The sequence below is a fragment of the Moschus berezovskii genome, chromosome 4 (genome assembly GCF_049115385.1).
Source record: "Moschus berezovskii isolate FMDL1 chromosome 4, NW_MosBer_1.0, whole genome shotgun sequence".
Lineage (NCBI taxonomy): Eukaryota > Metazoa > Chordata > Mammalia > Artiodactyla > Moschidae > Moschus > Moschus berezovskii.
Genome location: NC_142463.1, coordinates 38644995 through 38665735, shown reverse-complemented (window position 1 = coordinate 38665735; position 20741 = coordinate 38644995). Strand labels below are relative to the sequence as shown.

Here is a 20741-nt window from a genome sequence, read left to right as displayed (position 1 = left end):
AGAATCAAGTTATCTTTAGAGAATGCAAAAGTAGGAAAAGGGTAAAATATAAAGCTAACCATTCCAATCTTTTTTCTTTACCACGACACTCTAGTACTTGGTTTAAAACACTTTTTAATTACATAAATGCTCAGATACTTGTCCTTAAAAATCACCGATGCTACCAAATCTTTTTTTTGTATGTATAAGAAAAAGGATGTTTATGTTAAAAAGGAGGGCCATAAGATATATATTCATATTTGCATAGGATATACAAAAATTAACAAGTTTAGAGAAAAGGGAGAAAGCTTGGCAGATGGGAGACAGGTATGAGAAATTCTTCATTTTATATTTTATATTTTTTAATTAAAGAATAAGCTCAAGAAACAATCTAGGCTGGATATAAATCCATAAACTTAAAATTTCCCTACATTTAATGCCTAAAACTAAGGGATTTAAACTTGGAATTATCTATAAAAAGGCAGAAAAATATAGACTTTCGTATTTATGTTCATGGTAGATCAATCAAAATCACTCTTTTCTCTTCCCCTACATATATCCTGTGATCCAATTAATATTCCATATTATCACCAGAGGATATGCAAAACGAATACATTCAAACCGTTTTTCTTCCCCTTACCAATAGTTTAGTCATGTATTAGATTCAAATCCAACATCATGCTGGTAAATAACCAAACAAATGTGTTTTTAAAACTATGACTACTATGAAACGCTTAGCTAACACTTACTGTACAGTAAGACTCAAACCCAGCTAAACTGTAATGTCCATCTTTCTAATCAACTAATCAATATGAGTACTGTCTTAGCTGGACTTTTCCAACATTGTTTTACCGATTTTGTTTATAAAGAGATATTTAAAAACAGATCTGGACAGGTATAGAAGAGCTAGGTAAATTTGGTAGTTAACAATATACAGGAGTATTACTATTTAAGGCTCAGACAGTCCTAGGTCATATTTACAAAACAAAAATTATTTGACATACAAGATATCTAACAATAGTCATTTGCCCCTCTTTCCAAAGCCAATAATAAGAAATGCTTGTTTAGTTTTTACTACTTGGGGATAAGAAAGAGTCAAAAGTTTGTATGGTTCAACAAAGTATTTTCTTAACTTGTCTATATGGATGCCCTAAATTATATTAAAGCATTGATTAAAGTTTTCATTAAGAACCATTAAGACTAAACCAATATAGGCTTAGTGCTATTTCACTGTATTGTCTCCATCACCATAGATAATAATGACAAACACTAGTTAAGCATAATTATTTTCATATCTATAGAAAACTTTTTAAATTATTCACAAAAACACATATAAATCTCTGATGATTGAAAACTGCAAATTGCTATCTGGTGTTCCTACATGAGTACTAGGACTCATATTACAGAGAGGCATTTTATACCATTTAAATCATATTGTTTGTTCACCCAAGAATATTCTGAAATCAAACCAAGATTAATTTATAATTCAGAATCAATTGTTTATTGTAGAACAACTTAGACTTTAAGGTATTTTTCCCAAGTGGCATTACACAGCTATGTTCACTCTGTGATAATTCTCTGTGCTATGCACTTAGAAGAGAGGCAATGGCACCCCACTCCAGTACTCTTGCCTGGAAAGTCCCATGGACGGAGGAGCCTGGTAGGCTGCAGTCCATGGGATCGCTAAGGGTCGGACACGACTGAGCGACTTCACTTTCACTTTTCACTTTCATGCATTGGAGAAGGAAATGGCAACCCACTCCAGTGTTCTTGCCTGGAAAATCCCAGGATGGGGGAGCCTAGTGGGCTGCTGTATATGGGGTCGCACAGAGTCGGACATGACTGAAGCGACTTAGCAGCAGCAGCAGCATGCACTTAAATTTCTTTTTTAGTTTTTAAAATTCTGATGATTTGGTAAAAGTAGCAGCTTCTACTGAAACACATTTTAGCAAGTATCACTAGATACACTTCTACACTTACGTTTCTGAAAAAACTGGCCAGAGTGAGTCAGTTCCCATTTATTTCATTTTTCTAATACAATATTTGTTAATTGCCTCAAAAAATAGTTATTAGGCATCTACCAAATGGTAGGCACTCTTCCAGACTTATTATATGAAAGAGTGGATTCTATTACCTAAACATACAAATAATACTGAAACAAATAATTTTAGGTGTAGCTCTGTTATTTTGGTGATTTAGATAAAACTTCCTGAGATAATTAATTAGAGAATACATCCTTACTAAAAAGCACCTCCTACTCACTGCAGTTCACATGTGTAATTCATAAAGGGTACATCTTTCACTGAGAAATTCACTCATCTATCTACATAATCACATCACATCATTCTAATAGCTTTAGTGCCACTACGCTTTGAATTTACAAGGATATATTAAAACAATCACCACTGTATACACCTAAAACCTGAAACTTGGAATTGGGGCCTAGCAATCAGAAGAGACTAACATATCTGTAATAAGGTCTTTTTAACCTTATTAGTAGAATGTTAATATTAAGGTAATACAACAATATTTGAAGAAGGAAATGGCAAGCCACTCCAGTATTCTTGCCTGGGGCATAGACAGAGGAGCCTAGTGGGCTCCAGTCCATGGGGTCACAAAAGAGTCAGACACGACTTGGCAACTAAACAACGAACGGTACACCAATACCTTAATAACAAAATATTTTCAGTATTTGTAAAGAGAGAGAATCAGTCACTCTGAAAGTATATCAGAAATAGCATGAAGCAATAGTTTCTGGTTTAAGAAATCTTAAATATACACACACACATACAGATACATGCCTGCATACACACACATTATAAATATGTATAAGATAATGTATATCCACTAGTCCTCTCATCCATACAACTGAAACTCTGCCCTTTCCTAACTACTAACAATGAGAACCCACAGTTTAACATGGCCTCACTGCTAAATCTCATCTTAAATCCACTTTCTGGCATCTCAATATATAAAAAATAAGTGCTTCTGTGCTTTTAAGAAGTTATCTAATTTCACCAAATTTTTCTTTACAAAGTCTCTTAAAATCAAATTATTTTCCATTCCCACTACCACCCACTTCAAGCTTCTATTGACTCACCTGTGAAGTGTTGCAACAGTCTCCCAATAAGCTACAACCTTCCTAATATTTATTGTGTAGACATTTGTTAATAACAGTGTGAATAACATGGATATTCACTGACCTGGCATCTTTGTAGAGTCTCTCAAAATATCAGATGAATAATCTCTTTCTACTGGTCAAAACAGCCGACACTAATAATTTTTTAATTTGCCTATTTTAGATAATGCTTAGAACACTATGAACAGTTTCCATCTAAATCTCAAGTATTTATTTTTTTAAGGAGTCAAGTTGACACAGCCACATGGGAAATGTAACTGAAGACACAGGAATCAGTGACAAAATCACAATGCTGCAGAAACAGATTTACAGTGTGGTTCACACAGCACAATTCTAGAGTGCCTCCCACAGTATTAATCAGTCAACTGAAAATACTTGTTAAAGTTTATATGCAAAATATAGTGAAGGAAGAAAGCATAAAGCAAAGCTGTTCTCTGGCCTGTACTTTAGTTGAGGTAATAGTCTACAAAAAATGATAGGCTGTTTTATAATGTATCACTTAGTACCAGATTTTAATCTTGTGCTTTATCCATCTTCATAATCTACCCCTTATATACTTATTAGGTATTAATATTAGCTAGCAAGCTATTACTAAAACAAAGTACTAAAACACATTTCCAACTTGTCAAGCCCTGGAGAATTAGTGATCCATATGCCACTCAAGTGATTAAGATGACTTTAAAAGTCTCTAAAAGCATCAACTGGGAAAATAAGAACCAAAACCATGTAACAGTTACATTTCTCACTTATGCACTCTCAAAATTTTCTGAAATATAATCCTATACAAGTATAACTGACTCACTTTGCTGTACAGCTGAAACTAACAAAACACTGTAAATCCAATTTAAAAATTTTGTAAATGCTGGCTCAGAAAATGATCAACAGGAAGGAAAAGAAGACTTTAAGAAATCAAAGCTAAAATAAATATTGGAAACCCAACTAAAATTCATAGAAACTTAACTAGAGGCTAAGACTTAATTACTAAAATGCTAGAAATAATTATTAGACATTGTTCTTGTTTTCACTGAAACTTGTCTTAATTATATACTTAAAACAAAATAATGTCACACTCCCCTTCAATCATTTTGTCATTCTAACCCAATTCCATTGTCTTCTTTTTCTTTTTTTCCCCCTTTCTTTAAACATGTCTAACATTTTAAATTCTTCAGTACTGTTCAACTGTATATGTACAAAATTACTTGGAAGCTTGATCATTTATTTTGGTAGGGCTAGGATATCTAACAAGTTAGAGACAAAGATAAATGAAGAAGACAGTGTATTATAAATTAAAATTCAGCAACAAATTATCTAACCTTTGACCACTGTATGTATTATGGCTTTGTAGATTAGTAAAATATTTATTATTAACTTGGAATACCATAAAAGAATAGCTGCTTAGCATATCTCTGACTAATTAAGAGTTTGCTTCATATGGTAAGAAAACAGTACCAGCTCTTTATCCACAGTACCTCAAGAGGGAAATCCTTTATGCTGACATCTACAAAAGATTGGCAGTAATGAGGATCCATGTAAATCAAACTGTCATCTACAAGGACAAAACAGAAGACAAGTAATTCAAAAAACACCTTATTATTACACTGCTTACAATCCAATTTCTATGTAGAATAGCTGAAAAAAATCTGGGAGTAACAGCTTGCCAGACTGATATTCATTGACTGAAACATAGGTTTGCACAGGACAGATTAACTTTTGCATAATCAAATATGCTTGTATAAGCAGAATTTTTATAAAGTGATGAGACTGTCATTTAATTTTTGGTGATAAAATTACTTTCACAAACACACAATTATATTCTACAGTTTGCATATGAAAAATGTATTGCACTACTTTATCCTGACAGGAAGAACATATTGCTTGTCATTTTATCATCAACTAGCACCACTAAAACTGGTATAAGGTAAATATGTAAATAGCAACTGCCAGAATGTGGCAGCAATGTCTTCTAAAGTTTAGTAAAAATCAATAAATTATGCCTTGTTTGTGCAATAACAGAAGTTAAATATACATTTTACAGAATCCAATTATACTATGGACCAAATGACAAATGAATGGCTATGGCAGGACTGATGAATTTATAAGGTACTCATTTTGCTCCATTACTCATCCTATTTCTGGATGACCCTATGCTAACTTTCTGACTTTTAAAAGAAAACAAAGAAGAAATATAGTTTACTAAACCACTAACCTTGAAATCCAGCAAAGTAATATGACTGTTTAGGTTTGCCACCGATAATACCCACACAATATTCAAGGCTTAAAATTCCCTGCCAAAATAAATTAATTAGATTTAGGATCAAGAGACAAATGATAATTATTCAAAACAACTAAATTTGTATTCCTAGTAGTAGTCCGCAAATTTTTCACCATCAGTTTTATTTTTATTACATTTTCCCCCATGTTCAGAAACCCTTTTGTCTACCAAACTATCTTCCATTTAACAACATTAAACAATTACTATGTGCCAGTTATAAACAACATAACTATGGAAAGGTAATAAACATTTCTGCCAAAGTCAAAACATATGGCCTTTCAGTTAGTTGGTGCAACTTTGCTGTGATCAATGTAATATTTTCATCACACTTTTTGAAATGCTAGAAATAATTATTAGACACTGTTCTTGTTTCCACTGAAACTTGTCTTAAAACAACAAACTAAAAATCATTTTTAATCAATGGAGTTCACTTGACAAAAATTTTGTGCTACGTCATTTGGAATAAAAACAGACTAAAGAAAACAATCTAATCCAAAGAAAAGAATAATTATTATTGTATTTAAAGTCAGTTTACTTTGCTAATCATAAAATATCAATGATACCTCAATAAATCATTTAGTAGTTCCCTAAGCCGGACACGACTGAAGTGACTTAGCAGCAGCAGCAGCAAGCATCTACTTAAGGTGGGTCAAACAATTCTTTTTTAAAATTAATTAATTCATTTATTATTGTGGCTGTGTGAAGTCTTAGTGGCAGTGGGGACCTTTTGTTGCATCCCACCAGCTCAATTGTGCTGTGCGGGCTTAGTTGCCCCGAGGCATGTAGGATCTTAGTTCCCCTGTTGTCGTTTAGTCACTAAGTCATGTAGGACTCTTTGCGACCCCATGGACCACCAGGCTCCTCTGTCCATGATATTTCCCAGGCAAGAATCTTGGAGTGAGTTTCCTTCTCCAGGGGATCTTCCCAACCCAGGGATCAAACCCCATCTCCTGCATTGCAGGAGGATTCTTTATCGCTGAGCCACCAGGGAAGCCCCCTTAGTTCCCTGATCAGGGATCAAACCTGCGTCACCTGCATTGCAAAGCAGATTCTTAACACTGGACCAACAGAGAATAATTCTGGCTTAAATAATTCTATACTTTAAAAAAAAAATCACATCCATGGAGTAGAGTCATTTAAAAATATGTCCAGTGGAATCAATTAATATCCATATTCTATTAATGTAGAAACTCTCAATGCTGCTACTGCTAAGTCACTTCAGTCGTGTCCAACTCTGTGCTACCCCATAGACGGCAGCCTACCAGGCTCCCCCATCCCTGGGATTCTCCAGGCAAGAACACTGGAGTGGGTTGCCATTTCCTTCTCCAATGCATGAAAGTGAAAAGTGAAAGTGAAGTCGCTCAGTCGTTTCTGACTCTTCACGACCCCATGGACTGCAGCCCACCAGGCTCCTCCGCCCATGGGATTTTCTAGGCAAGAGTACTGGAGTGGCATGCCACTGCCTTCTCAGAAACTCTCAATAGCTTCTATATTAATTTTAGCATATATTATGGTAGGAAACACTAATAATGATAAAGTTTATGCTATAAACCTCCCAAAGGATTAAATAATAAACTTCCCTTCTCTTAAATGAGAGGATGTTTCAAAATCTAGAAGACACAGAAATAGACTGTGTGAATAAATGCTTTTTTTCTTTTAACAAGTAAATAGAACAGTTTTGTTTAAACTTAAAATGATTTTCTTAAAAATAGTAATGTGGTGGTTTACTGAAAAACACACACAGAAAATAAATCAAAAAGTAAAAATTTCTCAAAACACCAACAGTCAGAGTTCATCATTAACCACTTTTAGGGGAATACCTCCTTCACATCCATCTATATTACATATATTCACATATAGAGTTATAAATACAATTTTATATATATATATGTCATTATATAACATACGCCACTGTAACTTTCGTCATTCATGATCTCTTAAACATTTTCCTATCAATAACTATACATCTATATTACAATGTTTAATGGCTGCAAACTCTGTATACTTTGTGAAAATATCATAGAGGTGTTTTTTTGTGGGGTAAGGAGAACTGCAACTGAAACAATTAAACAGAGAAAAATCAACTGGGGCTTCCCAGGTGGCTCAGTGGTAAGCAATCTGCCTGCCAATGCAGGAGACGCAGGTTCAATCCTTGGGTCAGGAAGATCCCCTGGAGAAGGAAAAGACAACCCACGCCAGTATTCTTGCCTGGAAAATCCCAAGGACAGAGGAACTTAGTGGGCTACAGTCCATGGGGTCACAAAAGAGACGGACCGGACACAATTGAGCGACTAAATAACAACAACAACAAAAATTAATTAAGATGCAATTATACCAAAAATCTTGATAATAATAGTTATTATTCTATGTATTATCATTCTATTTACAATCCTATTCTACTGTGTTCCCCCAAAATAAAGATCTTCAAATCAATTAGAGAGTGCCTTCAACCTGAGGCAATCTGATCAGCTGAAATACAATGTTTCTGATACAGGGACCCATGAGAAAGTAAAAGTTCTAAGTCCCTCAAAGTCAAGAGAAAAAAGAAAAAACTCATAGCAAGAACCATCACAGACTGTCAGAAAAAAGAATGATTTTGGGTAATGGAAGAAAGACTTTGGTTCTTGACATCTATATTTCCTTTTCAACAAAATAGAGCAGATTTAGCAATAAACAGTTAGAAGTAGATTAGGAGCTAAAATGTCATTACATATAAGAAGCTGTATCTTTGGAAACTTTTCAGTTCCTAAAAAAGCTTTTTCACAGTTATCTAGTGGTGAGAATTGATTGAGCTGAATCCATGAAGCAATAAATAAGACTGAAGTAATCAGTCAAAAAAGGAAAGTCCTAATTTGTCTTGCTGAAGAAAGAGAACATATTGGATTTTCCTCATTCCAGGTCCTTTTAAAAATAAATAAATAAGTAAACTTCTTGTGGTAGGGACTGATAAAGCACCACACCAAATTTTTCTCCTCACAGAATGTAGCAGGAGATGGTACCATCTCTGAAATACCATAGAATTACCTTGGTTAATAAATTTAGATAATAGAACTGAATGATGAATTTTAGAGAGTATAAAGTACAGTGGTTTGGCAGGAAAAAATACAATGCTGACCAAGGAGGAGGAAGAAGCATAAAGAGAGGGGGTGGTGGGGGAGGTAGAAGTGGAGGAGGAGGAAACACAGAAGAGAAGTGAGCAGAAATTAAAGAGGAAGAAGAGGACGATTACTTTTCTTTTAGGTCTATTAGACACACTATTTTTTTCACTCCTAAATGAATAGCTCTTTACATGATCTCATTATGGCTTTTGGCTTCCCTGGTGGCTCAGAGGTTAAAGCGTCTGCCTCCAATGCAGAAGACCAGGGTTCGATCCCTGGGTTGGGAAGATCCCTGGGGAAGGAAATGGCAAACCACTCCAGTACTCTTGCCTGGAGAATCCCATGGACTGAGAGGCCTGGTAGACTACAGTCCACGGGGTCGCAAAGAGTCGAACACGACTGAGTGACTTCACTTCACTTCACTTACATGATCTCATTATGGCTTTTGCCCAACCATCTTGTGACCAAGCACCACACCTAACATAACACCCACTTCACTCCGCCATTTTAGACATTTTTACCTGATAATCAAAAATTTTAAACATATTAATAGTTATTAATACTATTCTAAAAGTGGACTGCAGCATAAATTAAATTAGTAGAAGCTCAAAGAAATGTTACATTTTAGAAGTCCAGATTCTATGGGAACATATGAAAAACAATGAAAGGTCAGGTCTCTGTCAATAGTTTTGTTATCTGAAGTTGAACTTATCACTTAACTTTTGTCGTTTCTGTTTTTTTATAAAGACAATTGAGTTCCCAGCTACTGTGAGGGCAAAATGAAATAAATCTGTATTACAAGTGTTATACAAATATCTGCCGAGCAACTCCTATATGCTAGGTACTAAGGATCACTTTAACAGCTAACCGTGGTTTGTTTCACTACGATGCAGACTCCAATGAATCACTCAAGAGGATTACACAATCCTGCCATCTGATGCCGCCAAACAGCGAAGCCCTCAGCCAGATGAAGCTATCCGCAGCCCATTTCACCAGAAATGGGGTTTTGGCAAGTTGATTCCAAAATTGCGTCAGTTTCTGATCTTCTCATGTTAGTAGAGAAGGCAGGCAATCTATTTTAGATTTGGTTACAACAGAGACATAACAGCATGCCAAGAATCTCAAAGCCCCCATGAAATGGTTCATAACTTCTCACATTTCACCAATAATTCTACTAAAGAGTTCACATGTTAGAAATCAAAGCCCCACTTTTATCTAGTGGATTCATAAAGTTATTTGTTACAGTGGTGCCAATGGTAAAGAACCCACCTGCCAATGCAGAAGACCACTGCTGGGTGAGGAAGATCCCCTGGAGAAGGGCATGGTAACCCACTCCAGTATTCTTGCCTGGAGAATCCCATAGATAGAGGAGCCTGGTGGACTACAGTCCACAGGGTTGCAAAGAGTCAGACACGACTGAAGCAACTCAGCATGCACACACTGGTATTATTAGTAACAAGTAGCCTGCAAATTTTTATTAACTATTAGGAAAAGCCAAGATATCAGCTAGAAGACTTGCATATACCACATATTGAAATGAACTGCTCTAGATTTTTAGAATCAGTGCAATCTAGACTGAGGATACATGTTCCACCTATACACATTGGGATCACAATAAGGGACTATTATTGTGTTTCACGTGAGGTACAAATCTAAACTTTATTTCAAGATTAGTATATGCCATGACAGTCCATTCAAAGAGGAATTCCATCTCTGGCCTTGATTTTATTAAAACTATGCAAATAATATAAATACTAAACTTTAAACCAGACTATTTCAAAAGTTAAAGTTTTGTGACAAGATAACCTAATTAGACAGGTTCTTTTGGAAAAAAAAAGTCACGTGTTCTGAAATAGAACAGATTTGTAACTGGTTAATATAAGGAAAACAAAATTGGAACCTCCCCAACATTATCTTCATCATCTCTGTCTATATAAATAAGTATTCTTCCTACTTATGGACCTTATGATAGCACATGAAACAAAGCAGAAGATAATGCAGAAGTAATTTTTAAAACTCATCTTGTTTCAATAGTTACCTAGATATAGTTTAATGTGGGTTTATGAATAAATAAAGGTACATACATTTAAAAATCACACATAAGAATAATGGGAAGTATAGACATATTTCAGATTATGATTATTGCTGCACTGTATCCCCTTGATTAGCTGCAAAGATTAAAAGGCTTTTTATTTTGTCATAGAACACCTTACTACTCTTCAATCACATCTGATCTTGTAATACTGAAATTTAAAATCTATAATGTCAAATCTTACAACCTACAACTATAAAATCAACAATCTACAACTATAAAATCATTCCATTTCATAGAAAAAAAACACTGCAAACCGTCTGTATTTCTCATGTTAGCTAGCATTGCCTTCAAAAATTTTTAGTTCTTATTTCATACCTTTACAAAATCTAAATAGTCGGCATTGGTTCTTTCTCCACCAAGTCTAACAGGAACTAGAACAATAACAGCTTTGTCATTTGTATTATCAGAGGCCATGGAAGTGCACTGTTTATCAATTACATCAGAACTGTAAACTGAGAAAAAATACAATTAACACATACTAAATTTTACAAAAATAATTTTCAGAAACACTTGTACCCTAAATTTTCTCCCAACAATGGCTAGTCATGCAATTTCTAACATCATTAACAAGGTCTCAATGAGTTAAAAATTACCTACATCCTTTATGTATTCAATAGATATTTATCAAATAACTATTACGGCACTTATCTTCAGCAGTGAGCAAAATGGAGAAAAACCCCTGCCCTCATAGAGCATATCCTCTAACACACAGTAAAATATAAGATAAGACAGATGGTGACAGCTGCTCTGAAGGAAAACAGAGGGGAAGAAAGATGGATAGGAAATGTTGAAATGGAGCACAATTTAAAATAAACTGGTAGGGAACTCAAGACTTAAAGAAAGTAATAAACCAAGAAGTGCCGATACCTGGGGGAAGAGACTCCAGATAGAAAGATGAGCAAGTGCAAATGTCTCAGGGCAGAAGCATGGATGCTTGTTCCAGGACCAAGAGGCCAGTGCCTCTGGAGGGACTGTGAGTAAGGGTACATTAGCAGATAATGAGGTTAAGAGACAAGGTTACAAATGGAGAGAGAACAAAGACAGATGGTAGGAAATTTAAAAAGCCATCATAAAGACTTCAGTTTTTACTTTGAGTAAGACGGGAAGACACTGAAGAGTTTTTTAGGAAACAAATGTCCTGATCTGGACTTATATTTTATCAGTGTGGTTCTTGTGTTTATTAACACAGGACTGCAGAGGGCAAGGGCTGAAACACAGAGAAGTTAGGAAGGCACCACACGAATCCAACAACAGATGATAGTGGCCTGAACAAAGGCAATGATTGTCAAGATGCAGAACGGCCACAAGATGATCATGAGGAGGTGGTGAAAGTGATACATTAAACATAATATAGGAGAGGAAAAAGGAGTTGTAGATGATTGGCATGGTTTTGATATAAGCAAACAGAGTAGGCGAGCTGCCATTTACAAAGACATAGAAGACTGTAGGAAGGGAAAATACAGGAAGGGGAAATGGGAATTCCGTTTTAGACATGCTAAGCTTGAGATATCTACTAGATGTGCAAGGAGGGACAGTGAGTAGGCAGTTAAAGACATAAAAAGCCCCTATCTGGGGACAGGTCTGAGATGGAGCTAAAAATTTGGGAACTGACAGGAGACAGATGGTACTGTAAAGTCACGAGATTGAGTAAATCCAAATATGTACACAGGAACTGTGTACCTCCCATGGTCAGTCTACACCAAAGCTATAAAAATGGGAAAACAGTTCTTTCCATGTTTCAATTCATCTTACTTTTGCCAAGATACTCAGTAAAACTTCTAATTATAAATCTTTAAATTCTCTCACTTTTCTGAGACAGCACACACACGACCATTTCTATCTTTGACTTTTCTGAACTAATACATACTCCAATCAAATGGGTTTTTCCAAAGGACTACTTCCTTCAGAAACAAACATTGCTGCAAAAAGACAAAGTAATAATATTCCCTTGGCATATACAACAATTTCTTCCTTATCGAGAGCTTCTTACTCCTCAATTTCTTCTTACTCTTCTATTTCATTCAACACACATTTATTGAGGGCCAATTATTTATTGAAGTTTTCTATGCCAGGGAAATATAAATACAAATAAGATCCTTAATTCACAGTGTCTGCCTCAATGTTTTGGTATTTTTCCTCCACTTTCAACACATGGAAGGGCTATAAAACAGTCCAATTCCATAACAGATGCCCATTACAGTAGTGATTCCCAACCAAATAGTTCTGGTACTTTACCCCTAAAACTGATCTACAAGGACTTACAGATAAGCACAAGGTGTTATTAAAAGTGAATTACAAGTGCAATATTTAATATAAGTGTTTCCACAATGTTACAGAACACAGGATAATAAACTAGTTCTACCTGATGGAAGCTGGAAAAGGCTTCAGAGCCTATACTTAAAGAATGAGTAAGAGTTAATAAAAAGCATTTTAATAAAAAGGGGCATTCCAAGCAGAGGCAATAATATCAGCAAAGACATGGAAGAAAGGTAATGATAGTACATCCAAGGAATGGTGTGCAGGTTGATGGTACTTTGGTGTACCAGCATGCAAGACAGTTGACAGGTGATGCTGGAAATATACGTCAAGACAAATGGTAAAGGACTTCATCTGCTTTATTTTAAATGCTACAATAACTTGAGACTGAAGTTAATAGACAGTCACAGGTTTTCAAATTAAGGGACATGATCAATTTCTTTTGACTAAATGAATGAGAAATAGAAAAGAAAGATAGGGAAATCATGTTCAAGTCCTAGTTAGAGATAAGGGTCTGATCTGTGTCAATGAGAGTGAAGGAGAGGACAGATTTCAGAACCTTTTTTTTTTTTTTAAGTATAATTTTTTAAGCCTTGGTTGACTAACTAGATATAAGCAACAAGAAAAGAGTCAAGAATAACTAAGCATGCATGTGGACATGATACTATCAGTGAAGAGAAAATAAAAAGTAAGAAAGGAGCCGTGCACAGAGAGAAATGATAGGTTTAATTTTAAATGTGCTGAATTTGAAGTGCTTGTAGAACATCTAAATGGAAATAGTTAAGGATGGTAGAAAACACAAGTTACCTCATATTAACACAAGTAGCACTAGAAATGCAGTTTTAAAGTCCTAGTGTATAAAGCATAACCCTAACTACTTAAAGCCATGGAAAACTATGTAATTACAAAGGAAAAGAATACAGAATGAGAGGAAGAGAAAATAAATAGAAAGTGGAGCTTTTAAAAACACTAATTTAAAAAAAAACACTAACGAACATGGGGTAATGGCGGGGAATTAATTATTAATTGACTCTGGCTTCACCTAATTTCTAACCTCACAATCTATCAAAATGCACTACAGTAATATAAACTCTCCCTTTATAATTTTAAATATCAGTGTTCAAAATTTTAAATATCTACTTCAGATTACACAAACCACCTAGATACTGAGTAGCTTTGTGTTCTTTAATTAACAGTATGTGACACTAAAGACCAAAGCTGATTGATATAAATAAAAATCCAAAAGGCAAATTCATGAATTATTTAATGACTAATTGTTTAAGTACATCCTTTGGCTTAATTAGAAACTCTTAAAACAGTACATTTTATTTGTAATATTTCCTACCTGAAAAACAAATATAGTATCTGCAAAACTCATACACTCATCTGAAAATTTAAAACTTTCATGTTCATATGGTTATAATCATGGCTTATCAGTCTTTCTCAAAAATCCAATTAACCTTAACAAAAACCCAAACAAAATGTATGTGTATTTGCTATTATTTTCACACTATCAGCACTAGTCAGTTACCAAGGTACTCTCAAACCTCTTATAAACACCCTTATATTAAACATAATTAAAGTATAACTTAACTTTCCCCAACATTAACATACTTTGTCCTGTTAAAAGCATTTCTGTAGAAAACAAACAATAAAAGGTGGCTTATTTTGAAGGCACTTTATCAGGAAATTAAGGTCTCTATTTTATCCCCAACAGAGTTTCAAAATTACTATAAATACTGGTCATTAAACAGAAGACCCAAAACAATAAAACAAAGCTACATTCTGGACAATACCTGAATCATGATCAGATGATTTACTGAAGGACTAGGAAGAGACAAATCAAACTGAAAATTTTCCTCCCTTGAAAGAAATCTACCAATGAGGAGGTACTTGGCAGACATGCAGACCAAGTATATACTTATCTTAAATTTTCCCACCTATCTTTTTTTAAGTAGTCATTCTAAATACTGAAATTTTCAAGAATTTATTTTAATATTGCAACTTATAATTCACATTATATATTCAATCAAGAAATATTTAGTAAGTACCTACACAGGGTGCCATGTTGGAACAAAAATGTGAAAACACGGTCCCCACCTTCATAATCATTTACAGTCTAACTGGGATAAGCTAAATACTTTTGAAAAATCTAATTATAAACGGTGTTGAGACAACTGTACAGCCACATGCAAAAGAATAAAACTAGACCACCATCTTATACCATACACAAAAATTAAATCAAAATGGATCATCAAAGATTTGAACATAAGACCTGAAACCATAAACTCCTAGAAGAAAACAGGCAGAAAGCTCCTTGACATTGGTTTTGGTGATAATTTTTTTAATTGGGCATCATAAGGCAACAAAAGCAAAAGTAAACAATGGCAATATATCAAAATAAAAAGCTTCTGTTACAGTAATGGAAAACGTCAACAAAATCAAAAGGTAACTTACTGAAGAGAAGAAAATATTTGCAATCACATATATGATAAAGGGTTAATATACAAAATATACAAAAATATTTGTATATAAAATATATAAGAAGACTCATACAATTCAGCATCAAAAAAACAAGTAATCCAATTTTAAAATGAGCAGAAGACCTGAAGAGACATTTTTCCAAAGAAGCCATACACATGGCCAACACACACATGAAAAAGTGCTCAACATCACTAACCATCTGAGAAATGCAAATCAAACCACAATGAGATACCATCTCACACCTGTTAGAATGGTTATCATCAAAAAAGACACGAAACAACAAATGTTGAGGATGTGGAGCAAAAGGAACCCTTGTGCACTGCTCGTGAGAATGTAAATTAACACGGCCACTATGGAAAACACTACAGTGGTTCTTCAAAAAAATAAAAACAGAACTTCAATATGATCTAACAACTCTACTTCTAGGTATTTATCTGAAGAAAACAAAACCACTATCTCAAAAAGATAAATGCATCCCCTTGTTTTCTGCTGCATTATTTACAATAGCCAAGGTATGGAAACCACCTAAGTATCCATCAATAATGAATAAAGAAAACGTGGTGTATGTATATGTGTTTATATATATAATATTATTTAGCCATAAAAAAGAATGAAATCTTGCCATTTGTGACAACATGGATAGATTCTGACAGCATTATAATAAGAATAATAAGTCAGACTGAGAAACACAAATACTGTATCATCTCACTTCTATGTGGAATCTTAAAAAGCAAAACAAAATGAAAAAAATACCAAGCTCATAGATACAGAGAACAGACTGATGGTTGGCAGAGGTAGAGTTGGGGGACAAAAAGAGTGAAGGGGGTTAAAAGGTACAACTCCTAGCTATAAGATAAATAAATTTTAAGGATGTAATGTACAGGATGGGGACTATAATTAATAACATTATATTGTATATTCAAAAGTTTTCATCACACACACAAAAATTTGTAACTATGTATGGTGCATCAGAGAATGAGATGGCTGGACGGCATCACCAATGCAATTAACATGAACTTGGGAAAACTCCAGGAGATGGTAAGGGACAGACAGGCCTGGAAAGCTGCAGGCCATGGGATCGCAGAGTCAGACACATCTGGACGAGAGGAACGGAATGGACAGAATGGATGGTGATGGATGCCAATTAGACTTATTGTGATCATTTCACAATACATACAAATACTGTTGTACATCTGAAACCAATGCAACATACAAATTTGTATATAAAATACAAATTATGCTGTACATCTGAAACTAATGTTATAGCAATTATACCTAATTTTTTAAAAAGGTCTAACCAAATAAATGGATGAAAAGTAGAATTATATAATAGATTCCTCACCTGTACAATCTTGAGCAACATAAATAGTTATTCCTTTCAAGTCTGGGTGTCTTGCTTCTTCAACTGCTTTTCTAAGAAAATAACAAGCATTATCCTTTAAAATCCTAACATTTCCAGTTAATAACTAAAGATTTCATTTAAAGAAAAAGAAAGCCAACATTTTCTTGACTTTCCTATTTACCCTTTAGTGCCTGCTTTCAAAACTATTACCTGAATGCTATTTTTTAAAAATCACGTCAATTTTTTTCAAAGTAGAATATTACTCTAAATTACTCAAAGAACATAAAAACATAAGTTTAAAATTTTAAATTCTTGGGTATAAACGCATGAACCCTACCCAGTCCTCCCAAAAGAATTTCTCTCAGACTCCCTTGGCTATATGAAATGCTTTCTGCTGCTGCTGCCAAGTCACTTCAGTCGCATCCGACTCCGTGTGACCCCATAGACGGAAGCCCACCAGGCTCCCCCGTCCCTGGGATTCTCCAGGCAAGAACACTGGAGTGGGTTGCCATTTCCTTCTCCAATGTGTGAAAGTGAAAAGTGAAAGTGAAGTCGCTCAGTCGTGTCCGACCCTTAGCGACCCCCCGGACTGCAGCCTACCAGGCTCCTCCATCCATGGGATTTTCTAGGCAAGAGTACTGGAGTGGCTTGCCATTGCCTTCTCCGGAAATGCTTTCTAGAAAGTGCTATTACAATACGCTTCAAGGTTTGCTTCATATTAACTTATATTAAGTGAAAGTGAAAGTCGCTCAGTCGTGTCCGACTTTTGCGACCCCATGGACTGTATAGTCCCTGCAATTCTCCAAGCCAGAATACTGGAGTGGGTAGCCTTTCTCTTCTCCAGAGGATCTTTCCAATCCAGGGATTGAACCCAGGTCTCTTGCATTGCAGGCAGATTCTTTACCAACTGAGCTATGAGGGAAGCCCATTACATTACTGATTAGCAAAATATGATTGTTCTCTAGTACACTTAAGAAAGTTTTTTTTATCTTTTCTTTAAACAAAAGCATGACTTTTTTCCTTCATTCAAAAACCTATAGGACCTGAACAGATGAATTTCCTACTTTCAAGTCTTAGAATTCTATAACTAAAACTGCAAATTGAAAATTATTTCCAAGTGAATATAATGCTGTCAATGGTTCACAAGATGTGAAAAAAAAATCATAATATCTGTAAAAGGAAATTACACAAATTGTAGAAAAATAGATACTTTTATTTAACTGTATCTTTATATTTTTTTAATTTAATATGCCTTACTCTGCATGTTTTTATATGGTATATAAAAGAGGGATGGAAAATTATGGCCCACAGTTCAGACATGGGCTGAGGCCTGTTTCTGTACAACCTGAGGCTAAAAAATGGTTTTTAGTTTTCAAAGACTGTAAAACAAAAAAATTTAAAAATTAGAAAAATGAGCAATAGAGCCCTCATAGAGCCTGAAAAGCCTAAACTATTTACTATCAGGTCTTTTACAGAAAAAGTGCCCTGATCCCTGGGGGTATAGAATATAATATCTTGAAGAGTAGAAACTATGCTTTTATGATTATGTTTTTATAAATGTCATACTAAACTGGACTTGATATTATTCTTAATAATCCATTTAATAACATTAGGCAAATATTTTTTCAACTGCAAGCATCTGGCCTATAAAATATAAAGCCTTTTAATATGCAAAAAAACTGTAATAATTTGGATTTTGTATATTATTCTAAATGGACTAAATTTACTATAACAAGCCGTAATTTGATGATATTATCAATGACTCAGTTAATAATAATAATGGGACATACAACAAATAAGATAGTTTTTTTAAAACCTCAGTAGTAAATGGCACTATAAACCTGAGGTATAGTGAAATTTGACTTTCAACTTTTCTCTAAGTACTCTGAATATCACATACCCTTTACTTTTACTATGATATAATTATATTAATAATCCCTTACATTTACAATTCACAAGAATTTGATGTGTGCAAAGAAATGCTGGAAACATCAATTTTAGCTCTTGACATTTCATTACACTATCAGTACAATACAGCCCCCAGGTTACACTGTTTTAGAAAAAGAAAAAAACTATAATGTCATGCATGTTCCAAGGTTGAAAGAGTTGTTAGTTTTGAGAACATTTCTATAAGGTAGTCTAGTGAAAATCTGGTTAGAAAGAGACCTTGGATATCCATCAGTCAGTCAGTCAGTTCAGTCGCTCAGTCGTGTCCGACTCTCCGTGACCCCATGAATCACAGCACGCCAGGCCTCCCTGTCCATCACCAACTCCCGAAGTACACTCAAACTCATGTCCACAGAGTCGGTGATGCCATCCAGCCATCTCATTCTCGGTCGTCCCCTTCTCCTCCTGCCCCCAACCCCTCCCAGCATCAGAGTCTTTTCCAGTGAGTCAACTCGTCGCATGAGGTGGCCAAAGTATTGGATATCCATACTTATGAGCAAAAGAAGAAAAATTTGTCAGTAGATAAATTAAATGTGCCCCGACTCACAATTGGGCTTCCCTGGTGGCTCAAACGGTAAAGCGTCTGCCTGCAATGCGGCAGACCCGGGTTCGATCTCTGGGTTGGGAAGATCCCCTGGAGAAGGAAATGGCAACCCACTCCAGTACTCCTGCCTGGAAAATTCCATGGACTGAGGAGCCTGGTGGGCTACAGTCCATGGGGTCACAAAGAGTCGGACACGACTGAGCAACTTCACTTTCACTTTCAGAGTCACAGTATGTCTTATCTTTTCCCTAATAGCAAATGAAAGTTCCTTTATAAATATTCTCATACAGTTAGATTTTAAAAGTTCTAATAATATATATGCATTACAAAAATCAGTATCTCTGAGCCCAAGGACCTCTGTCATAAGATGGAAGACTTTAAAAAAATTTTACCTTAAAATGTGAGCAACCACAGCTGGTCCATACCAATCTCCAGCTTTTTTCCCAGACTTCTTTCCGTATTCTATTAGCTGATGTAAACCAAAGAGAGCCAAAGGGGAATCACCAAACCAAGAGATGATTTTCCGGTGATAAATTTCATTTTGCCTCTCACGATCATCAGAATATCTTTCAATTTTTTCCTTCAGAGAAATTGTTGGGGTTTTGAGTTCTCTTTCCCCTGAAAGCGATGCTTCAAATGATGCGGTAAATTTTTTTACAGTGTTGGAAGTCCATGATTCAGAGTCTGAGTTTTCAATGTTCAAAGCATCAGGCCATGTCCAAGCTATAGTAGTTACAAAGCAAATTATTCAGATCTTTTAAATAATTAGACTTTTAACAATTCTACTAAAATAAATATGCAGCATTTAAAGTTACATGAGTTACTAAACTAAAATAATAAAGTCAGAAAGTAGATTAATGGTTGTATATGGGAAAGGAGGAATATTGGGAATGACCACTATTAGTATGGGCTTCCCTTGTAGCTCAGCTGGTAAAGAATCTGCCTACAATGCAGGAGACCCCATTTCAATACCTGGGTTGGGAAGATCCCCTGGAGAAGGGAATGGCTACCCACTCCAGTATCCTTGCCTGGAAAAATCCAGAGGAGCCTGGCTAGCTATAGTCCATGGGGTTGCAAAGAGTTGGACACAACTGAGCAACTAAGCACAGCACAGCACTATCAGCATGTGGTTTCTTTGGGTGAAGGTGAAAATGTCCTAAAATTAGACTACGGGGATAATCGTAAAATTTTGTAAATATACTAAAAACCACTGAAATATTGTTCACTTAAAATGAGTGAATTTATAATATGTAGATTAATACAGCTGCTTAAAATAATAAAGGTACAAGCAGAAAAAACATGCTAATTTATCAATGATGCCTTCTTTAGAGTTGAAATATTATTCTCCACACTTTTCTGTAGTTTCTAAAGTTTTTTAAATGGGAATATATTACATAAAATCAGGAAAAAATTACCAAAATGAAAGAGAAAAAAATAGTAAACTTAGGTACAAATGGACGATTCAAGAATATGTTTCCCTTTCTTTTTTTTTGATAGTACTAAGATGGAATAAAGACTTTTATATTCCATTACCAATACTGCTCACCAGACATCCAGTCTTGACTATCCAAAGGCACAATAAATA

The 20741-nt window shown here is 35.0% G+C and overlaps 1 protein-coding gene across 7 annotated transcripts in view; it reads right to left on the bottom strand.

The window, feature by feature from the left end:
• Positions 1 to 20741, bottom strand: part of ATG4C (autophagy related 4C cysteine peptidase) — a 103203-nt gene that overhangs the window by 28012 nt on the left and 54450 nt on the right. For all 7 annotated transcript variants that reach the window (XR_016037190.1, XR_016037191.1, XR_016037189.1 and 4 more), the window contains exons 5-9: positions 19549 to 19879; positions 16666 to 16736; positions 10899 to 11035; positions 5325 to 5403; positions 4588 to 4664 (exon numbers count right to left, since the gene is read on the bottom strand). Coding sequence is in view for 2 of the 7 variants with exons in the window: in XM_055402075.2 (XP_055258050.1) it covers positions 4588 to 4664; positions 5325 to 5403; positions 10899 to 11035; positions 16666 to 16736; positions 19549 to 19879 (695 nt within the window). In the remaining 5 variants the exon portion in view is untranslated. The remainder of the gene's footprint in view (positions 1 to 4587; positions 4665 to 5324; positions 5404 to 10898; positions 11036 to 16665; positions 16737 to 19548; positions 19880 to 20741) is intronic.